Source organism: Musa acuminata, unplaced genomic scaffold (genome assembly GCF_036884655.1).
Source record: "Musa acuminata AAA Group cultivar baxijiao unplaced genomic scaffold, Cavendish_Baxijiao_AAA HiC_scaffold_1118, whole genome shotgun sequence".
In the NCBI taxonomy this organism is placed as follows: Eukaryota; Viridiplantae; Streptophyta; class Magnoliopsida; order Zingiberales; family Musaceae; genus Musa; species Musa acuminata.
The window spans coordinates 429132-445823 of NW_027021331.1; the positions used below are offsets into that span (position 1 = coordinate 429132).

Sequence of the window (16692 nt, forward strand, 5' to 3'; positions counted from 1 at the left end):
TCAAATCAAGATAAATACATGACCAAAATTCAATCAATCATCCCATTGGCGTATATCAAGTACCCGAAGGAGCACTCCCCCAACAGCGGATGGAGAGGCTTTATCCTACGGGATGAGTTTGTGTTCTCCCAACAGCGGATGGAGGCAAACTCATATCACACTCCCAACAGCGGATGGAGTGGTGTCCCACACCCGCCAAAGTGGGGACACGTTCCTCCCAACAGCGGATGGAGGAACCGTCCAGCCGCCACGTCTGACGGCCCGCTAATCCCCGAAGGGAATCGCCCTACCTGCTCTTGGCAGGAATATAATCTCACACTGGTCATATCCATTTCGGGATGAAATAACATATTTAAAACGTCTCTTTCAAAAATCATCAATATCAAATAATATAAATTAACCCTCAATTGACTTGAACTCTAGTTTAATCGATTCAATTGAACTCGATTTACTAGAGCCTAACTGAACTGATCTCTAATCCTTATTTAACTGGTCTGGAACCACCCTAGACTAGTATAATTTAGACTAGATTAAGTTCAATTTAGGTTAAACTAACTTGAATAAGTCAATCAATTCGGAATCACCCTGAATTGATCTAGACTAATCAAGTATAGTTTAATTCAACCAATATTTGGGCTCAAGTTCAACAATAATATTGGGCTAGATTGAGCCAGTCCATCAATTGGTCATGTGCATTATACATGATTGAGCATGCATTACATAAAACTGATCCAGCCTTAGCCCATGGACTAGTCATAGCATATACCCATTAACAACATATATGAAAACATAATAATGCATTAAAAGATAGATGAAGAGAAAAGTTTTAATACAAAGAAATAACATTCTCAATTTGACTAGAAATCATAAGACATTAAAAGAGGGACTAGGAGATAAGTTTTTAACACAAGGAAATAGCTTTCTAAATTCAAATAAAAATCATGTTTTCAACACATAAAATTTCAACATATTCTAGTCATATTTTAAATCATTCAGAATAATATATTTTAAAATTCAGATCAAAGAATATCAAAAAGGGATTTTAGATAACATATTCTAGTCTAACAAGATTTTAATCCAGATAAGATTAAAGATAAACTGTAATACAGAAAATATATCATATAAAACATATACCTTTTTAACATATTTAATTCTACAATAAAAACCTTAATCATGGGTCAGAGAATATTTTGAAAACTTTAACTAATTACTTTAATACAAAAAAAATTTGACATTTAAAGAATTGATACACATTTTTCAAACTATAAAACTTTCAACATTTAAAGAATCAAAATAAAAGCTAAAACTTTTAAGAAAGGTAGGGAAAACCTACCTCTTGTCAATAGGGTGTAACTCCTCGTTCTCTTGTCAACAGGGTGTAACTCCTCGTTCCTCCCGTTGTCAGGCTCGACTAGGTAAGGAACGAAAGAGAGAAATCCCTCCCCTTTAAATAGGAGGTGGTGAGCCTCTATTAAGGGAAATAAAATTTAATTTTCGTATTTATTTAATATAAATTATTTCCATTTAATATACTAACAAATATGATATCATCATATTTGGAATACTTAATAGTTATTTCCTTAATTCATATCAACAAACAAGGAAGTAGATTAAGATTTCCTAAATTATGATGGCAAGTAAGGAAAACAAAATTTAAATCTCAATCTCAAATATTTGATTTGATTACATTTCTCCCCTCCTATAGGAAATTTGGTCCCCAAATTTAGCTTACCTTAGTAGAATAGATGAGGATACTGCTCTCGCATATCTTCTTCTCTTTCCCATGTTGCCTCTCGGTCTGAATGGTGTTGCCAACAAATCTTTACCAAAGGTATAATTTTGTTCCTTAGAACATGTTCTTTCCTTTCCAAGATCTGGGTTGGTTGTTCTCTAAAAGTGGCATCATCTTGTAGTTGTAGAGGTTCGTAAGAAATGACATGTGATGGATCCCTGATATATCTTCGAAGCATTGACACGTGGAATACATCATGGATGCTAGCCAAAGCCGGGGGCAATGCCAATCTGTATGCTACAGGCCCAACCTTTTGTAAGATCTCAAATGGGCCAATAAATCTTGGGGCTAACTTTCCCCTTTGACCAAACCTCATAACTCCCTTGGTTGGCGACACCTTTAAGAAGACGTGCTCACCAATTTCGAACTCTAGATCTCTTCGCCTTCGATCTGCATAACTTTTCTGGCGACTTTGAGCTGTTAATAATCTTTGGCGTATAATTCGAATATTATCAGCATCTTTTTGAATTAATTGAGGCCCCAAAAGCTTCCGTTCTCCCACCTCATCCCAATATACAAGTGATCTGCACTTTCTTCCATAAAGAGCTTCAAATGGAGCCATCTGTATGCTAGAGTGGTAACTATTATTATAAGAAAACTCAATTAGATGTAAGTGCATATCCCAACTCCCACCAAAGTCTAAAGTACATGCTCTTAAGAGATCTTCAAGAGTTTGTATTGTCCTTTCAGATTGCCCATCAGTTTGGGGGTGAAAAGCTGTACTAAATTTTAACTGCGTGCCCAAAGATTTTTGTAGACTTCCCCAAAATTTAGAGGTGAATCTTGGATCTCTATCTGAGATAATGCTAACTGGCACCCCATGATATCGAATGATTTCCTTAATATATAAGCTTGCTAGTTTATCCAATGAATACTTCTTGTTAATAGGAAGGAAGTGAGCAGATTTAGTAAGTCTGTCTACTATTACCCAAATTCCATCATATCCTTTCACAGTCTTGGGTAATCCTGTCACAAAATCCATAGTGACTTGCTCCCACTTCCATTCAGGAATCGAAATCCTTTGCAACTTTCCCGCAGGTACTCGATGTTCTATCTTCACCTGTTGACATATCAGACATTTAGAAACAAACTCTGCTATATCTCTCTTCATACCACGCCACCAATAGTTTTGGCGTAAATCTCGATACATCTTAGTAGTCCCGGGATGGATATTAAATTTTGATCTATGTGCCTCCTCTAATAATTGCATCTTTACTGGATGGCTTTCGGGAACACAAAGTCGATTGTGGAATGTAATAGAACCATCTTCGGCTTGGAGGAATTCAGATCTAGATCCTTGAGCTATGTCCTTAACTATTATTTGAAGATATGTATCTTCCTTCTGATTTTCTTTAACCTTTTCCACCAAATATGATTGTGCCATCAGACACGCAAGAAAACCTTTATTTGTCTCCGATAAAAGTTTAAGTTTTAAGTCTGCCAACTCCGTCATCATAGAATTCCTTTGAATATTCATATGGGCTACAAGACTGTAGGTATTTCTGCTTAAGGCATCGGCAACTACATTAGCTTTCCCAGGATGGTAGTTGATATTAAAATCATAATCCTTTAGAAAGTCCAACCACCTTCTTTGTCTCATATTTAAATCTTTCTGTGTGAAAATATATTTGAGACTCTTATGATCTGTGAAGATTTCGAAAGTCTGTCCATATAGATAATGCCTCCAAATTTTCAGTGCAAAAATGATAGCTGCTAGCTCTAAGTCATGAGTAGGATAGTTCTTTTCATGAGGCTTTAATTGCCTCGATGCATAAGCAACTACCCTCTCGTTTTGCATTAGAATGCAACCAAGCCCTTGTAGTGAGGCATCACTATACACTACAAAACCTTCTCCCCCTGAAGGAATCACCAAGATAGGAGCACTGGTTAATTTCTTCTTCAATTCTTGAAAACTTTGTTGACATTTATCATCCCATATGAATTTTATGTTCTTTTGTGTCAACTTGGTCAATGGTGCTGCTATTTTTGAAAAGCCTTCTACGAATCTTCTATAGTATCCAGCCAAACCCAAGAAGCTTCTAATCTCTGAAACATTAGAAGGCTGCTTCCATTTTATCACAGCTTCAATCTTGTGAGGGTCAACAGATATGCCAATGCTCGAAATTACATGACCGAGAAACATAATTTCATTGAGCCAAAAGTTACATTTACTTAACTTGGCATATAGTTTCTCTCGCCTTAGGACTTCCAGAACTGTCTTAAGATGGTGTTCATGCTCTGCTATGCTTTTGGAGTAGATCAAGATATCATCAATAAACACAATTACAAATTTATCGAGATAAGGGTGGAACACTCTATTCATGAGATCCATGAAGGCAGCTGGTGCATTTGTGAGTCCAAAAGGCATTACTAAGAATTCATAATGACCATATCTTGTTCTAAAGGCAGTTTTCTGTATGTCTCCTTCCCTTATCTTTAGTTGATGATACCCGGATCTCAAATCAATCTTTGAGTATACCTGAGTACCTTGAAGTTGATCAAACAGGTCATCTATTCGAGGAAGAGGATATTTATTCTTTATGGTCACTTGGTTGAGTTGTCTATAATCAATGCATAGTCGCATAGATCCATCTTTCTTCTTCACAAATAGGACAGGGGCATCCCAAGGTGATACACTAGGTCGAATAAAACCCTTGTCCAAAAGCTCTTGGATCTGTTTCTTTAACTCCTCCAACTCAATTGGTGCCATTCTATATGGAGGTTTAGAAATAGGTGCAGTACCAGGTAGAAGATCAATTGTAAATTCAATCTGTCTATTTGGTGGCAGTGCAAGTAGATCTTCAGGAAAAACATCTGGAAAATCCCGTACAATGGGGATGTCCTTTAATACTGGCTTCTTAGCTTCTTCTCCAGAAATAAAGGCCAAGTATCCCTGACATCCCTTTAGTAATAGTTGGGTAGCACTCAAGGCTGAAATAATAGAAGGGAACTTTTCTTGAATCCCGATGAACTTGAAATGTGGTTGATCTAGAGGTGAGAAAGTAATAGTCTTCCGAAAACAATCGACACTTGCATGGTATGCGGAAAGCCAGTCCATACCCAAGATAGCGTCGAAATCTTGAAATTCTAGTAGAATAAGATCTACTAGCAAATCGTGACTTTCAATAGTAATAACACAGTTTCTATATATCTGATCAACTATCAAAGAGTTTCCAACCGGTGTTACTACCATTAATGCATTATTCATTGTCTCACGATTCTTATGCAGTTTCATAGCAAAACAAGGTGATATAAAAGAATGCGTAAAACCAGAATCAATAAGCACAGATGCTGGCATACCACAGAGTGTGATGATACCTTTAATAATAGATCCCGAGGCTTCAGCATCTTGATGAGTCAGTGCATAGACTCTTGCCTGTTTGTCCAGTTGTTTGGGGTGGAGCTCGGCGTTGATATTGCTTCCGTGGGCAATCCTTCGACATGTGCCCCGGTTGTTGACAATAAAAACATACGCGTTGTCCCATGGGGCATGAGGTGGAAACATGATCTGTCTTCCCACAGAAATAACATCTTATAACAACTTGATTGCTAGGAGCTCTTGCTTGTTGATGCCCGAACTGTTTGCCATTTCCTTTCTTTGAGGGTCCAGAATGTGATCCCCCATACGTAAATGGTGCAGCACTAAAAGGTCGCTTTCGATCCTTTGCTTGTTGTAATTCATTATCCAATTTCTCTACTACCAAAGCTCGATTTAACACTTCATCATATGTTGGTAAAATCAGTACTGCAACAGACTTTCTAATTGATGATCGAAGTCCCCTCTCAAAATGGCGAGCTCTTTGACTTTCATTAAAAGCAATATGTGGAGAGAACTGAGCCAACTCAGTGAAATGATGATCATATTCCATTACAGTTCTATTTCCTTGGTGGATGCTAAGGAACTCTTGTTGTTTCTCAAAGCGAACTGAATCAGGAAAGAACTGCTCATAAAATGCATCTTTAAAATGTTCCCAAGTTACCACATTACCTCCAGCCTCTAACATCCTCCTTTTTGAGGTCCACCAAGTGTCTGCCTTCCCTTCCAAAATGAAAGAAGCGAAAGGCACTTTCTGATTTTCCCTACATTCGATAGCTTCGAATGTCTTTTCCACTTGACGAATCCAACGTTCAGCAAAGATTGGGTCTGGCTTGCCCTCAAAAATTGGTGGTCCCAATCTCTTAAAGTGATCTAAAGTATTATTCCTACCCCGTGGAATTTCATCTCGTTCCTCCTGACGCTCAAAGTATCCTCTAATAGCATTGAGGACTCCGTGTACGTCATCTTGAGCATTGACGGGTGCTGGGGCATGAGGGGCATTCTGCGAAGTCAGAGAAGCTGGCCCATAATTAGTGACAGGTGTACGGGAGGACTGGGTTTGCTCTACGATGCGTGGAACTTCCAAGTTATTATTTGTTTGAACATCTCTCCGAGTGCGTAGACCAATAGCATTGCGACCATGAGCTCCCCGAGTGACAGGACTACTAATCTCTGGAATTGGCTCCATTACTCCTATAATATGTTAAAGACAATCATCGGTTAGAGTCAATTAAGGGACCTAATACACCTATAGGCCCTAGACCATGCTCTGATACCATAAAAATTGTCACATCCTGAAATTTTTTTTTTTTTTCATATATTTTCACACAGGCCAAATAAATAAACATCACTTTATTCATCATCTATAACCATTTATTACAATTCATTTATTCATCAAATTACAAATAGAAAAGTTAACTTCAAGAGTCATCCAAGTGGCTCTACCTAGCGATAGAGGAATGTTCGCTCTCCACTAGAATCCGATTTAGTACTAGAGGGAGGCTGCTCTGAAAATCAAAAACAAAGAAAATTCAGCAACGCTGAGTAGGAACCCCAAAAGTCAAATCAAGATAAATACATGATCAAAATTCAATCAATCATCCCATTGGCGTATATCAAGTACCCGAAGGAGCACTCCCCCAACAGCGGATGGAGAGGCTTTATCCTACGGGATGAGTTTGTGTTCTCCCAACAGCGGATGGAGGCAAACTCATATCACACTCCCAACAGCGGATGGAGTGGTGTCCCACACCCGCCAAAGTGGGGACACGTTCCTCCCAACAGCGGATGGAGGAACCGTCCAGCCGCCACGTCTGACGGCCCGTTAATCCCCGAAGGGAATCGCCCTACCTGCTCTTGGCAGGAATATAATCTCACACTGGTCATATCCATTTCAGGATGAAATAACATATTTAAAACGTCTCTTTCAAAAATCATCAATATCAAATAATATAAATTAACCCTCAATTGACTTAAACTCTAGTTTAATCGATTCAATTGAACTCGATTTACTAGAGCCTAACTGAACTGATCTCTAATCCTTATTTAACTGGTCTGGAACCACCCTAGACTAGTATAATTTAGACTAGATTAAGTTCAATTTAGGTTAAACTAACTTGAATAAGTCAATCAATTCGGAATCACCCTGAATTGATCTAGACTAATCAAGTATAGTTTAATTCAACCAATATTTGGGCTCAAGTTCAACAATAATATTGGGCTAGATTGAGCCAGTCCATCAATTGGTCATGTGCATTATACATGATTGAGCATGCATTACATAAAACTGATCCAGCCTTAGCCCATGGACTAGTCATAGCATATACCCATTAACAACATATATGAAAACATAATAATGCATTAAAAGATAGATGAAGAGAAAAGTTTTAATACAAAGAAATAACATTCTCAATTTGACTAGAAATCATAAGACATTAAAAGAGGGACTAGGAGATAAGTTTTTAACACAAGGAAATAGCTTTCTAAATTCAAATAAAAATCATGTTTTCAACACATAAAATTTCAACATATTCTAGTCATATTTTAAATCATTCAGAATAATATATTTTAAAATTCAGATCAAAGAATATCAAAAAGGGATTTTAGATAACATATTCTAGCCCTGCGCCAAGGACTCGCATCCACAAGCGCGTGTGGACCGCCAACGAAGGACCCCTGTCCGAATTCATATACTACCACCATGAGATGGTTCTGGTGAGCTCGAAGCCCCATGCTTCCTTGTTCGATCGATGAAGTGATCAGATATATGTACCTTTTACTGATATGTGATGGTCAGATCAACGAATTCCCCACCAAGGTGATCCTTTTCTGCCAAGTGCCGCCGCCGGAGGGCGGTGAGACGCCCTTCGTGCCGAGCTTTCGAGTCACGGAGAGAATGCTTGAGGAGTACCCCGACAACGTGAGGGAGATGGAGGAGAAGGGACTGCGATACACCTTCACTGCCGTCAGCAAGAACGACACCACCTCCATGAGGGGAAGAGGATGGGAGGAGGCCTTCGGCACATCCGATCCGGTCGAAGCAGAGCGAAGGTACCATCATCCATCTCGTCCTCCACAGCAGAAGCATGTAGTTCTAATGAATGGAGTCAACGGTGCAGGGCCAGGGCACTGGGAATGAACATCGAGTGGCTCCCAAACGGCGGGGCGACGACCATCTTGGGGCCGCGGCCCTTGACTCGGGTCTTCCCGGGGAGGAAGGCAAGGCGCATGTGGTTCAACACCGTCGTCGGCATGCATGGCAAGGAGACCAGCTCGGCGACCATGGCGGACGGGTCGGAGATACCCGAACACGTCGTGAAGAGGTGCGGCGAGATCATCGAGGAGGAGAGCGTGCAGTTCAAGTGGGAGGAAGGGGACGTGCTCTTCTTGGATAATCTGGCCTTGCTCCATGGGAGGCGGCCTTCGCTGCCGCCGAGGAAAGTCCTCGTTGCCACCTGCAAGTGAACTGGTCCTTCCAATAGCCAACAATAAAAGATCAACTGTGTTAAGCATCAACTCTAATATAAATATAAATATAAATAAATATAAATATAAATAAATAAATATATATATATATATATATATATATATTTATATATGTATGTATGTATGTATGTATGTATATATATGTATGTATGTATATATGTATGTGTGTGTGTGTTTGTGTGTGTGTTTAAGAAGTATTCATGACATCAATTTGTCATATATTCTGTATCTTATGATGGATGCAATATCATATGCTTTACCGTGACTTGAGTTGGACCTATAAAAGGTTGTTTTTATGAATTGGATCGACTTATATTAACATGCATCAATCAATCCTCTTTAAGATAGTATAGAATCTTCTATAAAATAAATACCAATATAGTTTTCTTCTTAAATACCGAGAATTGGAGGCCAATATGCATTGAAATATTGAGAAATTAAAAAAATAAACAAAATTATTTACTCATTTTCTAATTAATGAATTAAAAAACCCAAAAATGGCAGGCATGCTAATTTGCATGGGTTGACTCGGACCCTAACGTTTCCCGGTTCTCGAGCGCGTTTGCTGCGCCGCGCCCAAAACCCCAGCCGTCACCCCCATTTCAAGCTGTAGGGTTTATCGCACCACAAGAAGAAGAGGGCAGCTCACACCACCCTCAGATGGCTGCTTCCTCCTCTTCCTTCTCCGCCTTTGCCTCCCTCTCCAAGCGCCTAATCTGTCGCGGTCCTCCACTCTGCCGCCAGATCCTTCTCCCCTCTGCCTCCCGCTTCTCCTCCCCCGACGAGTCTGACTCCACGTCCGAAGGTGGCACCCCTCGCTCGGAAGAGACCACTCCCCCTTCCCCCTCATCCGGCGCCGCTGATGCCACAGCTGCCTCCGAGGCTCCCCAGCGGCGTGCCCCCTTCCAACGCCCCCTCGAAAGCGGCCTCGACCAAGGTGTTTACAAGGTAAAATTTCACGGCGAACCCTATTGATAACCGACGGGCTTTGTTTTGATCGGGAGATCTGTCTGTCCCGAAGGCGGTCGTTGTCGGGAAGGTGGGGCAGCAACCGGTGCAAAAATATCTGAGGAGCGGGCGCGCCGTGGTGCTCTTCTCGCTGGGTACCGGAGGGATCCGGAACAATCGCCGGCCCCTTGAGAATGAGGAGCCGAGAGAGTACGCCGAGCTGTGCGCCGTGCAGTGACACAGGGTTTGTGTGTACTCTGATCGGCTCAGCGGCCTCGCCCTTAAGCACGTCAAGCCTGGGTAAGTTGTCTGATAATATAGCTGAGAACGATGTCGATAATGTCATTCGTTCTATATGGCTTTGCAATTGAATCAATTGATTTTATCTGCAATACTGCTGACCCAAGTTTCTTGTATGCCTTTGTTAACTTGGTTCTCACATCATGATCCCATAATCATGCAATTATTGAGAACTTATTCTATTCACAGTTGGTGAACTTATGATCTTGATTTAGGTGAATTTATTCTATTCATAATTAGGCGATTAATGCTAACTCAGGAAGTTCGGACCGAAAAATGCCAAATGTTCTAAGCCTTTCACATGTAAACAGTTGTAGATGATGTTTACAAGGGTGATGAATCATTGAAGTTTCTTTGGTTTTTTTAGTCATTCTGTGCGATAAGCACATTAAATGTGGTCGAGAGGTATGTCGTTATACCAGTGTCACAAGTTCATCCTGGAAATCATATATGAATGAGCCTAACTAATGAATATGTTCCTTTCTTTGTTGCTACCAGAGGTTTCTTTGATATCTCAATCTACTAATTATTTAATTATATTGATTACTATTTAGCTGAAGCAAACGAATGTTCAGATATGTTCTCATCTAAATTTACTAAAGAATCATATGCCAACAACCTAAGTTGCTTTATGTAGGAACCGTTGGATTCTGATTCTGCAAAAAATATAGATTAAGAACTTATTTACTAGAAATATATTGTCTGATTCTTGAGCAAATTCTGTTCTATTGAGCCATCAGCTTCAGTGAGGTAGTCTGCCTATATGTCAAGGAACTTCTTGAAATCCTAAAGGACCACATATAGATTGCTAAGCTATTTGTTCATGAAAGCAAGTTCATCAACTTAAATGAACTACGGTAAGTTCATCATCATGAGGAGTTCCACGGAATTTGTGCTATTGAGTAAACAAATCAAAAGGATATATGCTTTTTCTCGTCCAAAGTTCATACTTGGAAATGGGACCACTTGAATGTGTGCACATCCTACATCTATGTTAACTTATATGGACGATGTTTATACCATTAACATGACCTTTAGACATATTGAGTATTGATTTGCCATGATGTTAACAAATTTCTTAATTATATATATATATATATATATATATACATATATTAAGTAATTTTGTGAATGACAATCATCTATGTGATTGAGAATTGTTAATTGTGATGTGAGATGTGTCTAATTAAATTGATTGTATGTTCTTGCATTTTATATTTTTCAAAGGAAAAATATATGAGTGTCAATGGTAAACACTTGCTACTTCCTTTATTACAGGGCGATTTTGTATTTCGAGGGCAACCTGGAGACTAAAGTTTTCAGTGACCCAATTTCTGGACTTGTTAGGCGCATAAGGGAAGTTGCTCTCCGTGCAGATGGTATTTCTCTTTCCTTAATTTTTTGCTTTTCAAAGTTTGAAAGCTTTCCAGTCATCTTTAGCCTTCAAGTATACTAATTCAGAAAAAGATAGTAGAGAACTGATGACCCAATGAGGAAGGGGCATGCTTATTGAGTTACAATTAGTTATCTTGCATTTTGTAGTATAGGACTTTGGCTTCTAGTGAGAACCCAAATATTTGTCAATAGATCAATTTGAAAGCAACCGGTCACAGTGAAAGCTTGGGTGAATTTTAATACCCCAGATCGAAACTACATGTTGAACAGTTAATAGTTTTAGGGCCTTGATAAAAATGCAACAATTTAATTTATTTATTTAATTGCTGCACAAGTCAAAATGCTGAATAAAATCTTATTTGACTCAAAACTTGAGAACCGATAGATCCTAAGGTCTTTGACCAAAATTCTGATATAATGTAAAACATAATATTAAAGCTTTTATTTAGAAATCAGTAAATAATTAAATTATATTTTAGTATAAGTTCTTCAAAGTTACAGTCAGATTCATTGGGCTTTTGAGAGTAGAATGCCTATAGTGCCCTTGAAAAGAAGCCATATGAATAAAGAACTAATGAATGTAGATGGATTTTTATCCATGATCAACATACTTCAAATGGATTGAAATTTCCACAGGTCGTCTTGTGTTTCTTGGCGACGTAACCAAGGCTGCTGAAACCGAGCAAGGAGGGCTCAGAAGCGTTGGCTAAGAACAATCATCCAGTTTTCCAAGGTGAAATAAAGCACAGTACGACTTCATTTCTTTAACCCGTATCACAACTTCAGTACTGTGATGAAATGAATTGGAGTATGGATGTCAATAGAATTGGAGGAGGTGAGGGGAATGCTTCTTCCGTTACTTTTATCTTTTATCTTCTATCTTCATCTTATTCCTCGTTTAGATAAAATAGAAGTAGTGACAAAAATTTTCATAAGGTAAAGAACTCACACATTTGCCATTTTAGTTTAGAAAATAAAAATATTATTATTATTAATAAAAATTATAAATAATAATAATAATAATAATAATAATAATATTCACAAAGTTCATATGTCACAATAATATTCAAATATAAATATTTCCAAATATAACCATAAATAAATAAATATAAATATATCCAAGTAAATCCATAAGTTAATAATTTTTTCATTAATTCTGCTTTTTAATTTTCATGCTCACGTACGGATCATATATAAATAAGAAAACATATAAAGTATCTGGTAATAAAATCTTAAAAGTAAATAATTCTATTTAAACTAAAATATCTATTAATTATCTTATAATAATCTTTATCCTCTTCAAAGGATGTTAGACGTTTCCAATTTGCTCTTAAATATTAATTAATTATATAAGCAAAAAATTAAGAACTAATATTAAATAGATAAAAATTAAAGTATTTTTACTCAAATTAAAGTTCATACCGTACATACATTTCATCACATAATAAATCTTAATTTTTGATGAAATATATTATTTTATTTTTCTATTATTTTTTTATAAAATTTAAATATATTAAAAACAATTATTTATATATATATATATAATTGATTTTGTGGTTAATGTTGAAATGTTTGAATTATAGGTATTGGATTCAATAATCAAATATTTTTTATTTATATTATTATTAATATATATTATATATAATATAATAATATAAACGAGATAAAGATGAGTATGAGAAAGAGTGGGAACCATCATCATCACATAACCATATGAGTAATAAAATATATCCTCCATCCTCATCGATACCCATACTCGTATATATCTTTACAAACTAGCAACCATGTTCAAATATATTTTTAACCAAAAAATATATATATTTTTAACCATAAGAGATCAATATCAAATAAATAGACTTAACAACCATAGGTTATATAAAGTGAATATACTTGTAAGATTATATTTTTATAACCTTGGTGATCAAGATTGATCCTCTTATAATATCCTTAATAATAATTAGAAAATCTATTTGAATTAGAAGAGAGGAGGCACAAGAGTTCAAGATGAATTATGCATTTGGATAAATCCATATTATTTGATCCATTCAGGGTTTAGGATTTAGTAGTGAGCCTCAAAAAGTATATATTAGGAAAGAGGGTGACTCCAATGCTTACAATATCTTAATATTTTTGCTCCTCAAATAATGTGAAACTAAACATAATTATAAATCATATAAAAATTTTAATTGATAAGCATATTTAATCTCATTTTATTTGAGAAATAAGAGAGTCAATATCTTATAAGTGCTAGAGACACTCTTTATTTATTAACGTGCCTTTTAGATCCATCTTGAAGGGACAAAATTGTGTTGGCCCAATCAAATAAATAATATAGTTATATATTTTTTTAAAGATAGTGCTATCTTTATTTGGCACCTTTTTTTTTTTTGAGATTTTTTGAAAGGTGCCCTTAATTTTTATTTTTTTTATTTACCCCTTTTTTACTCTAATACCATATATGCCCCTTTTTTGCTCTAATAACCTATATATCCCCTTTTGCTATGATACTTTATATACCACTCTTTTGGAATTTTCGAAAGGTATTCTTAATTTTTATTATTTTTTATATGGTGCTCTTTTTTCCTCTAATGCCCTATATGTGTCTTGCCATCTCTTTCTTTATCAACCATTGCCTCTGCCTCTATTGTGGTTGCCTATGTGACCTCATCGATCTACTCAACACCCTTCCTCTTGCCCTCTCCTATGTGTCTTTGCCACCAAACTCAACCCCTAAGATAAGTGGTATTCTCTTCCTTGCCCATAACCTGTTCATCTCTATTCCTAGTGACACACTTTGGAAGGAATATGAAGCCTTCATAAGAGGGAAAGGGACGAAACTTCTTCCTCCGAAAGAATAGAGTTGAGTCGAGTGACGAGAACATAAAGGGCAATATAGAGGTATAGGGGGTTGAAAGTGGGGGAAAAGATAAATGTGAGATAGGGGAGCGACGAGATAAAGGTGATCACATCGAGGTAGGGGGTGACGATTGACAATACCCACCGAGGTGACAAAGGATATTTAGATCATTAAAAAAATTATCAAATGAAAAGTTTTTTCAAAGTAATCAACAATCTTTATTTTTATTATTTAATCCTTTTCTTAAGCACTAATTATTAGATTATCTCTTATATTTGAACCCTTATAACATCTTACTGTTTGTACTTTTAAAAGTTATATTAGTCTCTTTATAGTTATGCTTTATAATTATGAAATTAAAATAATTTATTTTATTTTTTTATAATATTATCTATTGCACTGATGGAAGACATTGTATCTGATATCAGATATTTAATTAGTATTTTACGAGTAATAAAATGATCATTTAATCAGTTAATTTAATGGTAGAAAAAAGAGCGCTTGACCTAGGGTGGCCCCGCGTCTCACTCTTTTTTTTTTTTTTAACCCTAAATCAGTCACGCAGGGTTTGTAGTAAAGCTCTTCACAATCAACATGTGCTTCTCTACAACATCTCAATATCAGGTCAGAGTTTTAGCAATATTATGAATATTAATATCAAATTAGAGTTCTAGCTTAAGTTTGAATATGTATGGATTATGCTATTATGGTATGTGATTTATGATGAGAAATTCTTGAATGGAGCATATGTTGGGCTGATAGCCCAAAGTGGGTTCAGCCCATGGTGAGCTTTATCAGCCCACAGCCCACACCCCCTCTTAACCTAACCCTAGATTAATATAAGGGGAGTGTGGTGGCTGCGCTTTGGTAAGAAAGGTAGCTATGTTTTTTAACAGAAAAGGGCAGCAACGTGGTGATCTTCGCAGCAGTAAAGAGGAGAAGAAAAAGGCGGAAAAACAAAAGAAAGAAAGGGAAGAAAACAAGGACAACGCAGAGAGACTGTTCTCAATCATCTAGTATTGTTCTCATCGTTCTCATCTCAGGTTAGATCAAATCTATAGTAGACTCTTGCTGTGATTACTTTGGGAGGTTTTAGATATCATAGACAGTGATGTGATCCTTATATCCTAGTTATTCTCTTGTGATTGTTACTAGGGTTTAGGGAAAGAGATTGAGATTTGTATATTCATTAATCTCATAGTGGATTATCTTTAGTTTGCCCCATGGTTTTTACCCTTCACATTAGAGGAATTTTCCACGTATATCTTGGTGTTCTATTTGATTGTGATTTCATTTAATTTCGTTGCATATCATGACCTGCTAGCATTTGTTAATATACAAAGGTTATTCCGCTTTATATCCTCATCAATTAGTATCAGAGCAAGGGTTTTGGTGATTTAATTTTTGTATTTGAACATGGAGGCCAGTAATGTTTCTTGCATGATTAGTTTAAATGGAAACAATTGGATGATATAGAAACCAAGAATGGAAGATCTCTTGTATTGCAAATATTTGCATGGACCTTTGCATGGGGATAGTGCAAAACCCACAACTAAGACAGATGATGAGTGGAAGAGGTTAGATCGAAAAACAATTGGGTTTATTCGACAGTGGCTTGATGATAGTGTCTTTCACCATGTTTCTACTGAAATTTCTACATATTCTCTTTGGAAAAAGTTAGAAAGTCTCTATGAAAGAAAAATAAAAATAGTTGGCAACAAAACTTTTTTGATCAAAAAACTTGTGAGCCTAAAATATAGAGAGGGTGCTTCTATTGCTGAGCATTTGAATAAAATGCAAAGTATTACTAACCAGTTATCCTCTATAAAAATGTCTCTTAATGATGAGTTGCAGGCATTGTTACTTCTCAGTTCATTACTAGAAAGTTGGGAGACACTAGTGGTTTCCCTCAGTAATTCTGCATCAGATGGTGTTATCACTATGAGTCAAGTAACAAACAGTTTGTTGAATGTGGAGTTGAGAAAAAAGAGTCTAGCAACATCTCAGAATGATTCACAGACACTTATCTTAGAGAACATAGGAAGATCAAAATCTAGAAGCAGTTCACGCATGAGTAGGAGTAAGTCAAGATCAAGAAAAAATATTGTTTGCTATAATTGTGGTGAGAAAGGACATTACAAGAACCAATACAAGTAACCTGAGAAGAGCAAGAAAAAGGGAAAAGAAGTGGAGTTTATAGAGTCAAAAGATAATATCACAACTATAGTGTAGGGTGGTGATATTTTTGTCTCATTCTGATGATATTTTTTCTTGTGCATGTCAGGATCTTGAGTGGGTGATTGACACAGGTGGTTCTTATCATACTACACCACGGAGGGAGTTTTTTGCTACATACAGGTCTGGAAATTTTGGTGTTGTCAAGATGGGAAACTATGGCACAACAAACATCATAGGCATGGGTGATATCCATTTAAAGACCAACCTTGGCTACAAGTTGGTGCTTAAGGATGTGAGACATGTGGTTGACTTGAGGCTGAATTTAATTTTAATTGGAAGGCTAGATGATGAAGACTATAATAGCATATTTCACAAAGGGCAATGGAAGGTCAGTAAGGGTTCTCTTGTTATAGCTAATGG

At 36.8% G+C, this 16692-nt stretch overlaps 1 protein-coding gene and 1 pseudogene across 1 annotated transcript; both read left to right on the forward strand.

Moving 5' to 3' along the window:
• The first annotated feature begins 7759 nt into the window (after nucleotides 1-7759).
• Nucleotides 7760-8624, forward strand: LOC135666660 (clavaminate synthase-like protein At3g21360). The gene is made up of 3 exons (XM_065178284.1): nucleotides 7760-7823; nucleotides 7906-8159; nucleotides 8228-8624. The coding sequence occupies exons 1-3, from the start codon at nucleotides 7815-7817 to the stop codon at nucleotides 8571-8573; spliced, it is 609 nt and encodes a 202-aa protein (XP_065034356.1). The 5' UTR covers nucleotides 7760-7814; the 3' UTR covers nucleotides 8574-8624.
• Nucleotides 8625-9134: 510 nt separating this feature from the next.
• LOC135666650 (uncharacterized) lies at nucleotides 9135-12127 on the forward strand (annotated as a pseudogene).
• Nucleotides 12128-16692: the final 4565 nt, after the last annotated feature.

What these genes read in the sequence shown, in the direction of transcription:
- LOC135666660 (XM_065178284.1), top strand. An exon ending in CCGGTCGAAGCAGAGCGAAG is followed by an intron (nt 8,160 to 8,227) that starts GTACCATCATCC and finishes TCAACGGTGCAG; the next exon opens with GGCCAGGGCACTGGGAATGA.